We start from the raw sequence: 18,783 nt of genomic DNA, 5'->3' as shown, positions 1-18,783 counted from the left end.
GGCTAGAAAATCTGCAACAAACGATTCGTGTGATTTTTGAAATGAATTATTCGAAATTGTCTTTTTGTTGTTCTTCCAAGACAAATGTATCGATTTCTTTTTTAAAAATCGCAAAGAAATAGTCGATTTTAATAAATCATATCCAGAACTCTTTTGCATAACGGTACAAAAAGAAAGAATTGTTGTTTGTTTTTAATCCAAGATGGCAAATGTTTTGGAAAAGATAACGTCTGTTGTAAGTGTTTTGCCATAACCATCTAAGATTGGATGCTATTAAAATGTCAAAATGAAATTCACAATAGATATATTTATTTTGATTGCTTTGAACCTTATTTCCTACTTTTGTTGATAGTCCTGTACATGTATTTTCATTATATATTATAAGCATTGGTTAATAGTAAAAAATTTCATACAAAGGCCAAACGCTTAATCTCCATAAAATGCAAAAAAAAAAAACAAATTTACGATTTTGGTCCTTATTAAATAATTGCAGATATTATTGATTAACTTAAATGAGCTTAAGTAGGTTATTTGCTTTTACACAAAAAATGAATAAGTATTTTTTTTAATTTGGAATGTTAGATTTTTTAAACATTTGATCCGGTTCATGAATGAAGATACATATCTGGATAATGCATATGTGTGATCCAAACTGGCACAGTTGTTCTTGACGATAACTTATCTAATATTATAAGGGTTTTGACAGATATACATGCACTTTTTTTGTACAAACATCCAAATATTAGGGTTTAAAAAAAAAATAAAACCCCCTATGATTCAAAAAGAATTGTCCAACTCTACCCTTTTTGCTCTACTTTAATCAATAAAGATAATATGATAGAATATTGGATTTAATGTGAAGAATGCATTCAAAAGGATCTTTGGTCGTGTTTTAAAGATTCATTGATATACAATTGATGGTTCGCGATTTTAGATACTTTTGTCCAATATACCCAACAAATAATCAAACGAATGCACTTAACTTTAAAAAAAATGTCAAGGTAAACCACATTGTGTGAAAATTATTTATGAAGTAATTGTAATGAGCAGATGCATTGTAATTGCTCTTTAACTTTATGATTGCAAAAATACATTTCATGTTGGTATGAATTGCCGTGACGGACTTTTATGAATGAATCATTGACATAGTTTTGCGCCCTGGATGAGTAATCTTCAAGGTAGCATATTCTAGACTGTTTGTTTGACTTACAGATTGTAAGTAGTGAACACATTAAACTTCATTTTATAATATAAGTCTTGTAACATTACAAAAACAACATAACATTGAAATTGAAATGAAAATTAAACTACCAATAATTTTTGAGTAAGAATTTAAAACAAAATTCACTAATGTCTTATTATGGCTATGATATGTTTTGTGGTTGTATTGTAGGTTGTTCCAAATTTCTTCGATTCAACTGTTCAAATGTAAAGCATAATACGTTAATAAAAAACAATTAAAAATGAATATCTTTGTATACACGTTGGTAATGCAGCAGTGGGTCCTACAACGTTTAAATAACGTGTATGGGCTTCAAGTAACCTTAAAGATTATGGGAAAAAATACTTTATCGGTGTTGTACATGTAAGTGATTATTTCTTATTTTTATTATTGTTAGAAGCATTAGCAAGATAAAAAAGATTTAAGTCTTGAATTTTATAGCAATGCCTGACAGGATATGGCTCAGTTGTGGTTTGGTTCGCAGAGTCATCAAATATCAAATCAATTTTAAATGCTATAAATGCTTACAGGGCGCGTCAGTGTTGGAGATGCCCAAAAGTAATGCATATTAACCAGTAATATAAAAAAATATCAAGGTAAACCACATTGTGTGAAAATTATTTATGAAGTAATTGTAATGAGCAAATGCATTGTAATTGCTCTTTAACTTTATGATTGCAAAAATACATTTCATGTTGGTATGAATTGCCGTGACGGACTTTTATGAATGAATCATTGACATAGTTTTGCGCCCTGGATGAGTAATCTTCAAGGTAGCATATTCTAGACTGTTTGTTTGACTTACAGATTGTAAGTAGTGAACACATTAAACTTCATTTTATAATATAAGTCTTGTAACATTACAAAAACAACATAACATTGAAATTGAAATGAAAATTAAACTACCAATAATTTTTGAGTAAGAATTTAAAACAAAATTCACTAATGTCTTATTATGGCTATGATATGTTTTGTGGTTGTATTGTAGGTTGTTCCAAATTTCTTCGATTCAACTGTTCAAATGTAAAGCATAATACGTTAATAAAAAACAATTAAAAATGAATATCTTTGTATACACGTTGGTAATGCAGCAGTGGGTCCTACAACGTTTAAATAACGTGTATGGGCTTCAAGTAACCTAACACTACTGTAATGAAAAAACCCTGAGACTATCAAAAAACCCTGAGGAAACCCTGAGTGGCACTGAGAAAAAACCCTGAGAGACCCTGAGGTTGGCACTGAGGGTTCTGAGGAAACCCTGAGAGACCCTGAGGTTAGCACTGAGGATACTGAGAAAACCCTGAGTGGCCCTGAGGTTAGCACTGAGGGTACTGAGGAAGCCCTGAGAGACCCTGAGGTCTGCACTGAGGGTACTGAGGAAACCCTGAGAGACCCTGAGGTCTGCACTGAGGGTACTGAGGAAACCCTGAGAGACCCTGAGGTCTGCACTGAGTGTACTGAGAAAACCCTGAGAGACCCTGAGGTCGGCACTTAATACGAAAAATTAAAAACTCCATAATTATTTAACGATTGGCGTACTCTTAAATATAAATAGAGTAACAATGCATTGGTATAAATTTATTTTACTGCATATGATCAGACTTTCTCATTTAAACAGCATCTTTAATAAATTGTAAAGGGAAAATACAGAAACACAAAGGAAAAGTATGTATTCTGTACTTATTATATGTACATTGTATACTGGTTATACATGTGACAAGCGAGAGGCCACATGTTTTACGTAATCTATTATTCATATTTAAAAAAAACCCGTTAACATTTAAAGTACTAGTATTCTTCCGAAATGAAATACAAGTCGCTCGTAAAATGTAATGTTTTTAAAATAAATAATCATGTTCACTTTTATTCATTTAATTAATTATTTTAGTTGCCCTAACAAAACATATTTGATTAGTGAACATTCGCAGAATCAATTACCGGTATTTCTAATTTTAAACAAATGTAGATCTATTTTGCTTTATCATATAGCATATTCTCGCACAGTATGAAATAGCAATAACATACTGGGACAATATATTTAAGCACTAGCTAGTATGGGCATTTAACCAAAGGATGATATATCCCATACGTAAAAATTCTTCTTGTGCACATATAGATCGGTAAACTTTTTTAATGCTTAGACAGTAAAGTGGTGGAAGGTTATAAAACTCCATGTTCTCTCTCTCTCTCTTTCTCTCTCTCTCTCCCTCCGTAGGTAAGGAAAACGAAACAGAACATTACAATTAGAATTTTATTTACAAGCCCTGAGTTAAATATAAAATAAACCGATTTTGATCGCTATACATATTTGCTGTAAATCCCGATTTTGAGCGATCACTTTATAAATGATGTAGTATATATTCAATAAAATTTACTATGTTTTGATTTCCATGCAGACCCGGATCAAACTCTTTTGGTATATGGTGTAATTCTCCGCCGTTTGTAGCTGTTTATTTTGATGCTACAAGACAAATACACAGGTGGCCAATATTCACACCTCGCCGCGGTCACTCTGTCGCGTGTATAGTCTGGGCCTTGTCTGTTAGTTCCGAGGTTTTTCTTGATCCCAGACAAACAAAAGAATGTGTTCAAAACTTGTACACAAAGGAGACAGTACATCGTCTATCATACACGGTACGTTTTTCAATGATCAATAAAAGTTGATGTACAAAGTATTTGTACATGAGAGAGAGAAGAGAAAAGAGAGAGAGAGAAAGAGAGAGAGAGTGTGTGTCGGAAGGTAGCATTTGGGCGGCGATTTATTTGGTCGATGACGGAGGAGGAAAGGGGGGGGGGGGGTTGTGAACCGAACTTGACTTGACATGAAGATATTTTACGATGTGTCCAATTTTTCTTAATTCAAAGTTACTTTGTATTATTGTCACTTATTTAAATTGATGATACTATAGGAAAAGCGAAATCAATCTACATCAGGTTTGTTTCCGTTTAAGGACATACACAATTAATTAGAGGAGTTTATATGCATGGATATAAGCATAAATTTTGATTCAACTTCTCAGTCTCTGTTGCGCATAATAAAATCCAAAAATAGATATCCGTGAATAACGTGCTGATTAATACAAATTCTCTTGTGGAAAGGTTCAAAACAGCTGTAGCATCTCGGTGAATTCTCAGGATCAGATAATTTTTAACTCTTGTCGAAATTCATTTTGATTATAAAATACATGTAGTACAGTAACGGAAAACTATAACTTTGTGAAATTAACCTCGTCAAAAATACCGTAACTAACAATAGATTGAACTTAAACCAGAAAGGATTGAAATAAAAAAAAAGTATCTCTATCTCTCTTAGAGAAAGAGAGAGAGAGAGGGGGGTATAACGGGATTTTTTATGCATGATTTTAAACATTTGTCACATCACCGCATACTAGTAGTTCTGAACACATATAAAGTATCTGTAAAGAGAGAGAGAGAGAGAGAGAGAGAGAGAGAGAGAGAGAGAGAGAGAGAGAGAGAGAGAGAGAGAGAGAGAGAGAGAGAGTGTTTGTTTCATGTTAAAATATAATAAAGATTTCTTAGTTTGAAAGAGAGAAAGAGTAAGAAATCATTTGCTTATTGAAAGCGCCTTTTATTACATAAAGATGTTCATGTGTTAGATCATGCACGTATTCACTGTTGCTTTTTAATTTCACATTTCATTTGAAGTTATGTTCTTGTCAAAAAACAAAGGACAACAATTTAGCGTTACAATTAAATTCATTAACTTGACCTTTAATTAAAATTATACAAGACAGGCAAACCTCAGAATTCCCCTTCCCCTTTCTCGGCATTTCCGGTAACATGAAATATCAAAATTCAATCGGGTGGAAAATATTTCTAATTCGAAAAGTTCAATATTTTAAAAAAAACAACTTCTGAATTTCAACTCGCATGGATCTTAAAAAATAAACCAATGCCAAGTTTTATAATTGGTGCTGGATGTGTAGTCGAGAAAAGCTGTTTATCTTTTTCAATAAGAAATAGGGTGCACGTAACATCGTTTTGAAAGGGGGGGGGGCAAACTTATCCAAAAAATCTTCATAATATAGAGAATTAAACAACTTCTCAAAATCGTTAAAAAATTATATCTATACATGTCTCTATATATGGGAGGGGTGGCGTACATTTTCAAAATAGATATACTACTTTACATAAAAACTATACAATATAAAGTACATGTAACCCATTCGCTTATTTACTTTTTGAAGCTAGATAATCCTAATTCAACAAACACATTTTAGCTAATAAACATCATTAAATGTGTGCATGTATCTTAATTAGATGTAACTAAATGCATGTAAATGAAATTAAAAACATCTTATTTTAAAAAAGTAAAATAGTTCAAACATCGTCCCGGGTACCTGGTACACTACATTTAACAACCTGTTGTGTTAAAACTTTGATATTGTTTGCTACTTTATAGTTTTTCTTTCACAATAATTAATTACATATTGATATACATAACTGACATTTTAGTTGAATCAATCCACGACAATTTCACACCTGTTATATATTTCAAATATTGCCTCGGGCACCTGCTCATTACATGCAGCGAACTCGCGTGTGTTTATCTTGTATATTCTGTGTTAGTTCCAGTGTTTTTCTGATCATGGGCAAACAAAAGAATTGACAACTGATATACACAAAGGAAGTTTTAGTAGAAAGTTATATGCAGTATTTAAGAAAAACAGTACAGGGGAAGTTCTATTTTAATCAGATGTCAATTTGAAATAAATGTAATATTTAAATTAGATATTATTTTTTACGCATGCTTATTGTAAAAGAAAAATATCTTTGTTGTAGTTTGAACAAAAAAATAAGCACTTTGTTTGAAAATAAAACGTTACTATAATCAGACAATATAATACGGTTCATACGCGAACATGATTTCTTTTTCTGACTTAGAGCTCAGAGTTGCTAAAAAGAAATTTCGACAAAATCAAAATAGTCATTATAAAAATTAATTTTATTAGCTTGTATCATTTTATTTTAATCAACTAATTTATATCGTTTTCCTATTAAAAGTGACCTCAGGGTCTCTCAGGGTTCCCTCAGTACCCTCAGTGCCGACCTCAGGGTCTCTCAGGGCTTCCTCAGTACCCTCAGTGCCAACCTCAGGGTCTCTCAGGGCTTCCTCAGTACCCTCAGTGCAAACCTCAGGGTCTCTCAGGGTTTCCTCAGTACCCTCAGGGCAAACCTCAGGGTCTCTCAGGGTTTCCTCAGTACCTTCAGTGCCAACCTCAGGGTCTCTCAGGGTTTTCTCAGTGCCACTCAGGGTTTCCTCAGGGTTTTTTGATACTCTCAGGGCTTTTTCATTACAGTAGTGTTAAAGATTAGAACTATGGGGAAAAATACTTTATCGGTGTTGTACATGTAAGTGATTATTTCTTATTTTTATTATTGTTAGAAGCATTAGCAAGATAAAAAGATTTAAGTCTTGAATTTTATAGCAATGCCTGACAGGATATGGCTCAGTTGTGGTTTGGTTCGCAGAGTCATCAAATATCAAATCAATTTTAAATGCTATAAATGCTTACAGGGCGCGTCAGTGTTGGAGATGCCCAAAAGTAATGCATATTAACCAGTAATATAAAAAAATATCAAAGTAAACCACATTGTGTGAAAATTATTTATGAAGTAATTGTAATGAGCAAATGCATTGTAATTGCTCTTTAACTTTATGATTGAAAAAATACATTTCATGTTGGTATGAATTGCCGTGACGGACTTTTATGAATGAATCATTGACATAGTTTTGCGCCCTGGATGAGTAATCTTCAAGGTAGCATATTCTAGACTGTTTGTTTGACTTACAGATTGTAAGTAGTGAACACATTAAACTTCATTTTATAATATAAGTCTTGTAACATTACAAAAACAACATAACATTGAAATTGAAATGAAAATTAAACTACCAATAATTTTTGAGTAAGAATTTAAAACAAAATTCACTAATGTCTTATTATGGCTATGATATGTTTTGTGGTTGTATTGTAGGTTGTTCCAAATTTCTTCGATTCAACTGTTCAAATGTAAAGCATAATACGTTAATAAAAAACAATTAAAAATGAATATCTTTGTATACACGTTGGTAATGCAGCAGTGGGTCCTACAACGTTTAAATAACTTGTATGGGCTTCAAGTAACCTTAAAGATTAGAACTATGGGAAAAAATACTTTATCGGTGTTGTACATGTAAGTGATTATTTCTTATTTTTATTATTGTTAGAAGCATTAGCAAGATAAAAAGATTTAAGTCTTGAATTTTATAGCAATGCCTGACAGGATATGGCTCAGTTGTGTTTTGGTTCGCAGAGTCATCAAATATCAAATCAATTTTAAATGCTATAAATGCTTACAGGGCGCGTCAGTGTTGGAGATGCCCAAAAGTAATGAATATTAACCAGTAATATAATAAAATACATGAAAATGTTAAATGTTGATACCCGATGTACATTCCATCAAAGATGATATAGTAGAGAACTGCCTGACTAAACGTAGCTTATTGGACACACATTAGTGGAAAGTCCAAAATGACAAAACACAAGTTCTATCCGAAATAAACAGCCCGAGGGTTGATATAATTATGCAAGGACAGCCCAAATATGAAGGAGTAAGCTATAATATAATCTAATGTAACATATTATACAAATATACCCTGTCCGATGCTTCAGCGAAGAAGTTCAGTCTTTGACTTTGAGCATTTGGAAGTAGAAGATGAAGGCACTTACACTCTGGATGTTATATTTTTCCCTCATAATAACGATTGCAGACTCTACGAATTCAAGAGGTTATACAGGTACATTAATACGTATGAAAATCTTTGAAAATTTAGACCAATACACTTAATTTGCAAATGGAAATTGCTTGACCTGGAATGTATTTGCAGTTGTAGGCGATGAATGTGTGTACTCGAAGATTGACCAAATTCTCAACGCAAAGTTCAATAAAACAACACAGATTTGTTGTCGGTCAGGTGTCCATGCGAGATATCGAGAGGAAATGGAAATTGGTTGTTGTGGTGGTAAGTATTAAAACAATGTTTGAACAACTCGAAATTTTGTCTATATAAGGAATAATTTTCACGTGAGCAAATCGCAATTTGAAAAAAAGGAAAGATAGAATATTCAAAAGATTTTTGGCTTTTAACTTATGGAAGAAAAAATATTTTTGTACTATATTTTTGTTGTAATTTTATCTTATGTGAATTGAAATTGTTGATTGCTGATTTCAGAAGGAATTTACAAACTTCAAATAGAATTGTGTTACAACGATCAAGTGTACGTAAAGGAAATGCAAACAAACTGTGATTGCAAGTGTGGTAAGTTTATCCTTTTATCATGCAGTATATAACTCTTGTCGTTTCAAACAGTGTATATATTTGATTTTCTACATTTAATTAGTATTTGACGAAGAAAATAGCTTTCAAACACTGTAAAAATTGACTAGCACGTAAAGTTTGTTGAGGTTATTTCTTTTTACAAATTTAATTGCATCATTTCAAAAAAAGGAAAACAAAAATGAATATCAAATAAAAAGAATTATTGTTTACATTTAATCTTTATTCTCTCCAAAAATATCCCTTAAGGCTTCTTTCGGATTATCATGTTAAAAAATCTTAATTTGATTTGTCATTCTATTTTTTCATTTTATAGGAAAATCAAATTTTGAGAAGGACGAGAACAGAGTGAAATCAGGTGTGCCTAAAGTTGGCTCACTGCGGACTCGTCATAACCGTTGGAAAGAGTTGAACAGTTTGAGAGAAAGGTAAAAGTAAAAATTTTTATAAATGTGTCAATTTGAATATGCGATAGATTGATTTTAAAGCTGTAAAAGATTTAGAGTAATTATAATGAATTTGTCTTAAAATTCATGTCAATATATATTTTCGTAGGTGCAGAAAGAAATATCGAAGCAACTCTAAAATTTTGTTTTGCATCTGGAAGTTACGGAAAACGAAATCTAAAAACATCAAACATATCTTAATATCCATACTTAGTGGCAAATCCTTTTTTATAAGAGTTTAATTATGAGCCAATAAAAATATGAAGATTCATTTTACGTTGTTCAACTGTGTGTATTTGTATTTAATTAAATCGTAAAAATCAACATTTTAAATCTATGAAAATTTGAATAAAAGTTTTTCAAAGACTTTTATTTGGAAAATCTAATCATTACCGGAATGCAGTTGTTTACCTTTTCTTTAGAAAATACGTTATTCTTTAAATGTAATGTTTTGCTGTCTCAAAAATATACGTTGATATTTGGTGTCGGGTGAGGCGGTTTATCTGATACAGTGAGTAACTTTTAAATAATGGTAAAGAGAACCTGAACACTGAACGATATGCGTTTTTGACAAACACATTTAAAACATCACACATAGCTGAAAGGTTTGAAATATTTGGAAGATAAAATACGCATATAAACAACCTAACGTTCTATGTCTAATCGGATCTTCGCCTTCATGACTCTTGGTAAAAGGACGTTGTCGGTAAAGATTACAAAATATTATGATACATGTACCTTGGATATTCAAAATATGAGTTAGAATACTTTGTTGCGCGAAGTACAACCGTTTTAGTTTTTTTATATAATCATTTTATAGCATGGCTGATATGGTTTGCAGCCTACATTTACTTTGGCAGATAGATTCATTGTAAAAAGTTTGAGTCTGTCTAAGACATGATATGAAGAATTATTGGGGATTTATAATGCATTTAGAAAGAGAATCAAATAAATCATTCGTTAAGATTAATTAATTTAATTAAAATCTTATCAACATCGTATTTTTTTATAAACGCTTAACTGACAATGTTTCTTAGCTATAAACATCCACTGACTGTAAAATAACATCATTGATTTCGTAATATTTGCTAACAGGCATAAAAACAAAGCCTTTACTCAGTCTGTTAATTTTGTATAAACAGTTGTAATGAATGTGTTGCAAATTTGCTTGTTATGTTTTTAATTCGTTAAAGAATTGCTCCAAATACCGTCTTGATTTTTTGATTATGCATACAGAATTTGTATCGTTAGCTAAACTAATGAGATCTACAGAAAAGAATTTAAATGACACATATATAGGTGAATGGGTATTCAGAGTCTTTATTCGTAGCACAGATAATTTTAAGTTTATATTAAAGGATATCTTTTTTTATTCTGCTCTTTAAATGGATAAACTTCATTCATAAAAAAACCCACAAGACTTCAGTATTACTGGCTTATCTGACACAGGGTATATCTTTTAATTATGGGAAAGAATATTATTGACCCATAATTGTTTTGAACTCTTTATCGGAGACATGTTGTAAAAACGTGATACATAAGAACAACTACATATCATCATGAAAGATGACACAGTTTTTTTGCATTTTCAACAGTGACTGTCAAGTTATTGTCATCCTGAAAAAATTAAATTTTAAAGCAAGAGTACTTATTTAACTTTCTTGATTTATAATCAGCTTTGATATTTTAAGTATATTTTTATTCATATATAATTAAATGAATATCTCATGGAATTATGACTGAGTGTCAATATAGGACAATACAATCCCTGCAACCCAAGGCATTTCCCTTTGATAGACAGTAGTTGTATATGAAAGGTAATGATAGTCGCCCGCATGGACACGTGAGTTCTCGCCTGTTGCTCTCGCTTCCGGCAACGTTAATGCCCCCCACCTTATACTAACATCCGTCACAGTATGAGAAATATTAACGTGGTTTCAACTACTCTTTGTTGGAAATACCACAGCTAATCTTGGCAGACCGAATAAACTATTCCAACATCACAGAGAATATAAATAACGCAAAGGTAAATAAGTTGTAAAATTTGTCTATTAAATTTTTAAAGATAAAGTTCAGTTAACAAAAACGAATACTTTTTTAATCACGATACAAGTCATGCTTTGTTTCTTTAAAAGCCTTATTTATTTTTATGCTATTTTGAAAATTTCCAGCAAGAGTTATGTGATCTACTCAGAGATATTTTGCAAGTCGTATTTTGCAAACTCATCATTGTTCTCATCACCAAGATTTAATGTGAAACAGAATATTACACCGAAAATGTTTCCTATGAATAGTTTTAGGAAACTACAAGAATTATATAGCATTACTCATTTTATAAAACAATATTTATATAGAACGCATGCTTTTACTGATCTGCTAAATTAAATACTTCTAAATCAATATATGTGAGTTAACGACTGGGCCCCGCTTTCCCCCAGGAAACATTTGTCTTAAAAATACGTATAAAAAGAGAGAGTTGCCCCCACCCCCCTTTAATTTTTTGTTATTTGGCTTGTCACAATTTTGGATCAGTCTCTCCCACCCTTTCAAAAACGATGTTAATCGTGCCTGAATTGTGCTCTCTAAATCTTACTAACCTTTTTATTAGCAAGCATTTAGTCCAAATGTCTAATTACCACATGCAGAGGATCTATTTTAGTTCTTGGTATATAAATATAGATTTGACAGATAAACTGATGCTACTTATTTGTCTCATTTGAATTCTAAACGCATAACAGGGATATGGTGGGTAAAGTTACATTTACCTGTGAAGCAGCAAATGCTTTCAGGGCTGTTAAACTATGTTATACGAAAGAAAAGTAGTCTTGTTAAAATTGAGTTATTAATCATAGTTTAAATGCTTGAGAGCACACCAGTGCAATTATATACGACAAAATGAAAACACGAATATTTCAGCTATTTATTCTTTGCATAATAAGGAATGTCCTAATGGTAGTCAATCCATAAAATCCATGGTTCTTGTTTACAACGTATATATGATGCAAATAAAATGTGACAGAAATGGCAAGGAGAAAAACCTTTATTTGCTGACACATTTTTTTTGGAAAGCTTGTTGCTATTTGACCGAGATCTTTCTTAAACGCCTTACATGAGGCTTAGTGTAAAAAAGTTCAATAAATAAGTTGAAACTTTCCATTGGGTTTCCATGCATCCCCCTCACAGCTGACTAATACTTTCTTTGTTTGGCCAAAAAAATTAAAATGTTTATGTCCGATTCTGGAGACATTGAAAACCAGAGCAAGAATGTTGAAGTGTCGTAAAGTAATATCGTGTATTATTCAAAGGTATTTAAAAGCTACCGATTCTTATTACATGATTAAAAGAGCAGCATTTACAATGTATATACTACTTGTATTTATGTAAAATAAAATACTGATTTTTGTCAAAATTATGTTGTGTAGTTGACGTTCAGTACAAAATAATAGACAACATACAAAATGCATTTGTAATTTACAGACGTTGAAACATCTAGGCTGATATCTTGATATCATTATTTATAAAATTTTATTAAACTGTTAATACTAAAAAAAATCGATTTGAAATGCGTAAAAAGTTTGCGATTTTTTATCATAAATTAAAAAAGTTGCATAAATGTTCACGCGTTGATATAAATTGTGCATGTAAATGATTATGCTTATTTTAGTAATTATAATTATGAACTGAGTTCAATTAAGTGTGAACATTTCTTTTCTTGACTCAATATCAACATTTAAGTATTTTTATCAATCTTTGTATGTGCTCTTCAATCAGGGTTTTAGCTTTATGTCAAATATATTACATTACATGTATGAACGTTACAATTAATAGCTCCAAGATAATGATTTTTTTTTCAAGTTTAGCGTATTTGTGTTGAAGTGTGGTAAAAAAAAGTTAATTGCTTTCTGAACTGCCCAATGGATTTCCACACCTCTCTCTTTAATCGCCCCCCAAAAATTTTTTCCGAGTCCTAAATTAAATCCAAGTGAACTCATAAAATAACACACAGAACTCTGAATACATAATTTACATATTTTTAGAATCCAGTTTATTCAGCCAATTTAATGGTGTGTGTAATGGGTGTATTTATATAGCAAAAGAAGTGTATATAGGCAGAATGTCCTCATTTTCAAGCGCAGATTATACAATGAGCACGATAAAGACATGAACCCGTTGTAGCTAGTCCATTAGATAACCCATTCAACTTGTTAGCAAGCAAACGGCCAAAACGTTTCTTTCAGATAATGTTTAGAAAATTCTAATTTTAAACAAGTGATAATTTTGGCAAGTGAAAAATGTTAGTATTTCTATTGTAAAATAAATAAATGAATTTGACTCTTTCAAATTCCTATCAATAAAGGCATTGGTTTATTTAGAAATTTAATAACGCATCCAAGTACTTAATTCATTAGTGACCAGAACCTCAGTTGTAACTTGGCATGGTCACAATGCTTTGGTAAGCCGTTCAAATCAATCACAATTTGAGTGGCAGTCGACGAGATTTAAGAGAGATACAGGAGTCATAAGTGTTTAGTATATAAACAAAGTTTAGGCCATGTCTGTATGGTTTTTTCCTTTGAATGTTGACAAGAATATGTAAGGTTTAGACCTAAAATGGATATGCTTGAAACCGTTTATTTTTGTTCAAAACGATTTAGCAGACAGAAAAATCAGCTTGAAATATAATTTTTACTGGTTTATTGAACTAATGTAACACAAAAATATGGCACGAGCTATTGTGAGATATATGTTTGCTTATCACTCTTTAATTGACATCCACGTTTTGGTTGTTTAGAAGAGGATGACGAAAGCAATTTAACAATAAACAATATAAAAAATGACTAGATCGTGACCATGCCCATTTAATATTTGATTATTATATAATACAGAGATTTTAAAAAGCTTATTTATAAATATCTGTAAGTCTTAATATTGATGGGTTAGACATTAATTTTGTACGAAAACAAGGGTAAAGATTTTTGGACAAACTTATATTTAACAGCCGAACGAATAAGTTTCTATACTGACTTAAAAATGTAATTCTTTCCTGTAGAAGACCATTTGATCTTCTATGCATGGTATCAATAATTTTTTTTAAATCGAAAATAATTTGTGCATTTTTTGAGATATCGTATTATTGAAAGAACAAAACAGACAAAAAATTACCAACCTTTTTTAAATTCATGATTGAAAAGATACCATTCCTGTAGGCATGAATCACATTTAAAATTGTTAGATATCGTCTGCATGAAAAAGCTTAAAAATTTATGTCATATTTTCACGGGTATTGTTTTAGATTTAGTGGATATCAAGGATAAATATAGATATGCTGAATTTTTTTTCAATTGAAATTTGTCCATTGTAAATTATCTTCTGCCTTTACCCCCCCCCCCCCCAAAAAAAAATATATATAAGGAATAAGCATATTTTTTTTTCATTTGGAATGCTTGATTTTTTAACATTTGATCCGGTGCATTAATGAAGGTATAGATCTGGAGAATGCATATGAGTGATCCACACTGACACAGTTTTTCTTGACGATAACTTATTTCAAATTAAAAGGGTTTTGACAGATATTCACTTTTTGTACAAACATCCAAATATAAGTTTTAAAAAAAACCCTATGATTCAAGACAAAGTGTCCGATACCATCCTTTTTGCCCTAATTTAATCAATGCAGATAATATGATAGAATATTCTATTTAATGTGAAGGAAGCATTAAAAAGGAACTTTGATCGTGTTTTAAAGATTCATTTATATACAACTTTTGATTCGCCTTTTTAGATACTTTTGTTCAATATACCCAACAAATAATCAAACGAATGCACTTAACTTTGCAAAATGTCAAGGTAAACCACATTGTTCTTTATTTATGTATAATGCCAGATTTTAAATCTCAGTTTGCCATGTGAAACTTTTTATTAAGTAACTGTAATGAGCAATGCATTGTAATTGCTATTTAAATTTATGATTGAAAAGATACCTTTCATGTAGGTATGAATTGTCGTAACGAACTTTTGTGAATTAAATCATTGACATAGTTTTGCGCCCTGGGGTAATCCTCGAAGTAACCTAATCTGTGTTGTTTGTTAGACTTACAGATTTGCAAGTAGTGCGTACATTCTATTTCATTTCAAAATATAAGTAACATTATATATAAACGTAAATAATGCAGCAGTAGGTCGCGCAACATTTAAGACAACTTGAAGGAGCTTAAAATAGTAACCTTAATTATAAGAACCATGGGGAAAAGGTACTTTCTTGGTGGAGTAAATATTTTTTTCCTTATTTATCAAAGTATGACCAAGATTGATAAATTTAAGTCTTTAAATTTCAAACAAGTGTCTTACTTAACAATATATGGCCCAGTGGCGTTTCCGATACGCAGTGTCATCAAAATATCAACTCACCATTAAGGTTATGAATACATGCAGGCTTCGTCAATGTTGTAGATACCCACAGCTACCCAAAGTAATGCATTTGACATATCAACGGCAATTGGTTAATTCATTTTTTATCTGACAAGATAAGGATTCATCGATCTTGAAATGTGTGATATTGTTAGTGATCGTCAGCATATTAAAGCTTAACAGTTTTAACTAGAAGTTTAATTTAAAATTGCATATTTAAGCCATTTGCCTACTAGAAACAACAAAGGTTTTTTTATTACATTTTTTATCTGACAAGATAAGGGGACATTGATCTTGAATTGTGTAATATTGTTAGTGATCGTCTGCATCATAAAGCTGAAAATTTTAAAAATTAATTTCATTTCATATTTTCTTGGGTAATAGTTTAGATCTAGTGGATATCAAGTATAAATATAGATGTGCTGAACAAATTTTCAATTCAAATTTGTTCATTGCAATTTATTTCCACCTTTAACTTAAAAAAACGTAAGAAATACGCAAATATTTTTCTTTTGAAATGCTAGATTTTTTCATCATTTGAGACGATATATGAATGAGGGTAGAAATCTAGAGAATGCTTACAAGTAATCCAAACTGGCGCAGTTTTTCTTGAAGATAACCTATTTAAACTTAAAAGGGTTTTGTAGGTACATGTACTTATTTCTTTTTCACAACCATCTAAATATATTCTTAAATAATTATAATCCCTTATGATTAAAGAAGATTTTCCAACTCCAGCCTTTTTTTCGTAATTTAATCAGTGTAGATAAATATGATAAATTAATCGATGTGAGGCAAAAAATGTTTTCAAAACGAGCTTTGATCGTGTTCTAAAGCCTCATTGATATATAATTGCTGATACGCGTTTTTAGATACCGGATTTCAATGCACACAAATGTGTCATAAAAAAAGTCAAGGTAATTATAACCTCAGCATTCTTTTTAAGTGTATCATGCCAGATTTGTATTTACAGTTTGTCCTATAAATTTTTCATTCAGTATTTATGACAAGCAAATACTTTATAAATGCTCTTTAAATTAATGATTTCAACGATATCTTTTTCGTAGGATTGGACTTTCATGAATGAACCGTTCACATATTTTTGCGCACTGTATATTTAATCCTCACTATAGCGTTTTCTTGGTTGTTTGTTTAACTAATATGTTTCACATTTTATGTCCTGTACCATTACATAACAAATATAGCATTGGAATTTTAATAAATATAAAACAATCATTAAATTCTGACTTACACTTTGCAACAAAATTGCCATTTGTTTCATTGCTTTGATATGTGTTGTTTTGTCGTCGTGTGTTGTTCCAAACGTTCTTCGATTCAATTGTTTGAATGTTAAATATGATCCTTTATTATAAAACAAAAAAATTGATATCTTTATATATGAAGATTATGAAATCATACAGACTCAGTCCATTTTAACCAGTCAAATTAATAAAGTACATGAAAATATTAAATGTTGCTGCCCAATGTACATTCCATCAAACGATGATAAAATTAACAACTACCTGACAATATGCATTTTATCGGACACAGATTAGTGGCCAATTAAACATAGCGGAAAATCCAAAATGACAAATCCCAAGTTCTATCCAAAAGAAGATAAAACCCGTGGGTTGATATATGCAAGGAAATTCCGAATATGAAGGAGTATGCTATGATATACTCTAATATATCATATTAAACAAATACACACTGCCCGATTCTTGAGCAAAGAAGTCCAGAGACCTTGGGATCAATATTTTTCAAGAAGAATATGAAGGCGTTTACATTCCTGATGCTAAGTTTTCGTCTCATAATAACGGTCGTAAACTCTACGGATTTAAAAGGTATGTACTGGTACATACATACGTATAAAAACCTTTGAAAATTTAGACCAATACACTATTTGCAAATGCAGATTGCTTGACCTGGAATGTACATGTAGTTGTAGATGGAGAATGTGTATATTCAAAGATTGACCAAATTACCAGCGCAAAGATTAATCAAACAACACAGATTTGTTGCCGGAGATCCGGTGTCCATGCGAGATATCAAGAGGAAATGGAAATTGATTGTTGTGGTGGCAAGTTTTTAATAAGTGTTCAAACAACTCAAAATTTTGTTTATATACGGACTACTTTTCACGAATATGAAAAAGGGAAAGAGAGAATATGACAGATTTTTTGCTTTAAACTTATGCAAGAAAACATTATAGTCGTACTATTTTCTGTTATGTTATCCCATGTGAATTGAAGTCGTTGGTTGTTGATTTCAGAGGGAATTTACAAACCTCAAATAGAGTTGTGTTGTAACGAGCAAGTGTATGTAAAGGACCTGCAAACAAACTGTGATTGTAAGTGTGGTAAGTAATCCTTTTATAATGCATTATATACTCTTGTCGTTTCAAACACTAGATTTTATACATTCAAATTAGCCTTTGACAAGAAAATAACTTTTAAATACAGTAAAAATTGACTAGTAAATAAAGTTTGTCAAGAATATATCATGGGTATATTCCAAAACATTAAATTGCTTCATTTTAAAGGAAGAAATCGAAAATGAATACATAATAAAACGAATTATTGTTTAGATTTAATCTTCGTGCTTTGAAAAATATCTCTTTAGTCTCTTTTTCGGATCATCATGATAAAAATTAAAAATTCTTTTGTCATCTATTTTTCATTTAATAGGAAAATCAACTTTTGAGAAGGACGAGAATAGAATAAAATCTGGTGCAGCTAAGGGTTACTCACCACGGACTCGTCAAAACCGTTGGAAAGAGTTGAACAGTTTGGAGAAAAGGTAAAAGTAAATATTTTCATGAATGTTTCAATTTGAATATACAATAGACAATTTCCAAGCTTTAAAAGATTTAAAGTAATTTTATAAAACTTGTCTTGAAAATCATGGTGTATTTTTGTACGTAGGTGCAGAAAGAAATATCCACGCAACTCTAAAAATTTGTTTTGCATCTGGAAACTACGGACAACGAAATCTATGAACAAAAAACATATTTTAATATCCATACTCAGTGGCAACTCCTTTTTTATAAGAGTTTGATTTGGAGCTAATAAAAATATTAAGACACAGTTTACGTTGTTGTTTCTATTTGTATTTAAGTATGTCGTAAAAATCAACATTTAGAATTTAAATATGAAAATTTTTAATAAATGTTTTTCAATGACATTTTTTTTTTGGGAAATCTAATCATTACCCGAATGCAGTTGTTAAACTTTTCTTTCATATTTCCCGAGTACGATGAGATTTGGCGTCGGACGAAGCAGTTTAGCTGTCACAATAAATAACTTTAAATTTATGGGAAAAAGTTCGTGAACTCTGAACGATATACGTTTTTTGACATACACAGTTAA

General features: G+C 31.0%; 2 protein-coding genes across 2 annotated transcripts; both read left to right on the top strand.

The window, feature by feature from the left end:
* The first annotated feature begins 8,095 nt into the window (after positions 1–8,095).
* LOC117690667 (uncharacterized) lies at positions 8,096–9,249 on the top strand. Its single transcript, XM_066070544.1, has 4 exons — positions 8,096–8,246; positions 8,457–8,543; positions 8,878–8,989; positions 9,117–9,249. The coding sequence occupies exons 1-4, from the start codon at positions 8,225–8,227 to the stop codon at positions 9,247–9,249; spliced, it is 354 nt and encodes a 117-aa protein (XP_065926616.1). The 5' UTR covers positions 8,096–8,224.
* A 7,547-nt stretch (positions 9,250–16,796) lies between these two features.
* Positions 16,797–18,478, top strand: LOC136271803 (uncharacterized). The gene is made up of 5 exons (XM_066072326.1): positions 16,797–17,259; positions 17,358–17,495; positions 17,688–17,774; positions 18,103–18,214; positions 18,340–18,478. Exons 1-5 carry the CDS (start codon positions 17,187–17,189, stop codon positions 18,470–18,472), a joined length of 543 nt encoding a protein of 180 aa, XP_065928398.1. The 5' UTR covers positions 16,797–17,186; the 3' UTR covers positions 18,473–18,478.
* The last annotated feature ends 305 nt before the right edge of the window (positions 18,479–18,783 follow it).

The sequence above is a fragment of the Magallana gigas genome, chromosome 9 (assembly GCF_963853765.1).
Source record: "Magallana gigas chromosome 9, xbMagGiga1.1, whole genome shotgun sequence".
Taxonomy (NCBI): domain Eukaryota; kingdom Metazoa; phylum Mollusca; class Bivalvia; order Ostreida; family Ostreidae; genus Magallana; species Magallana gigas.
This window is presented reverse-complemented; position numbering and strand designations above follow the sequence as displayed.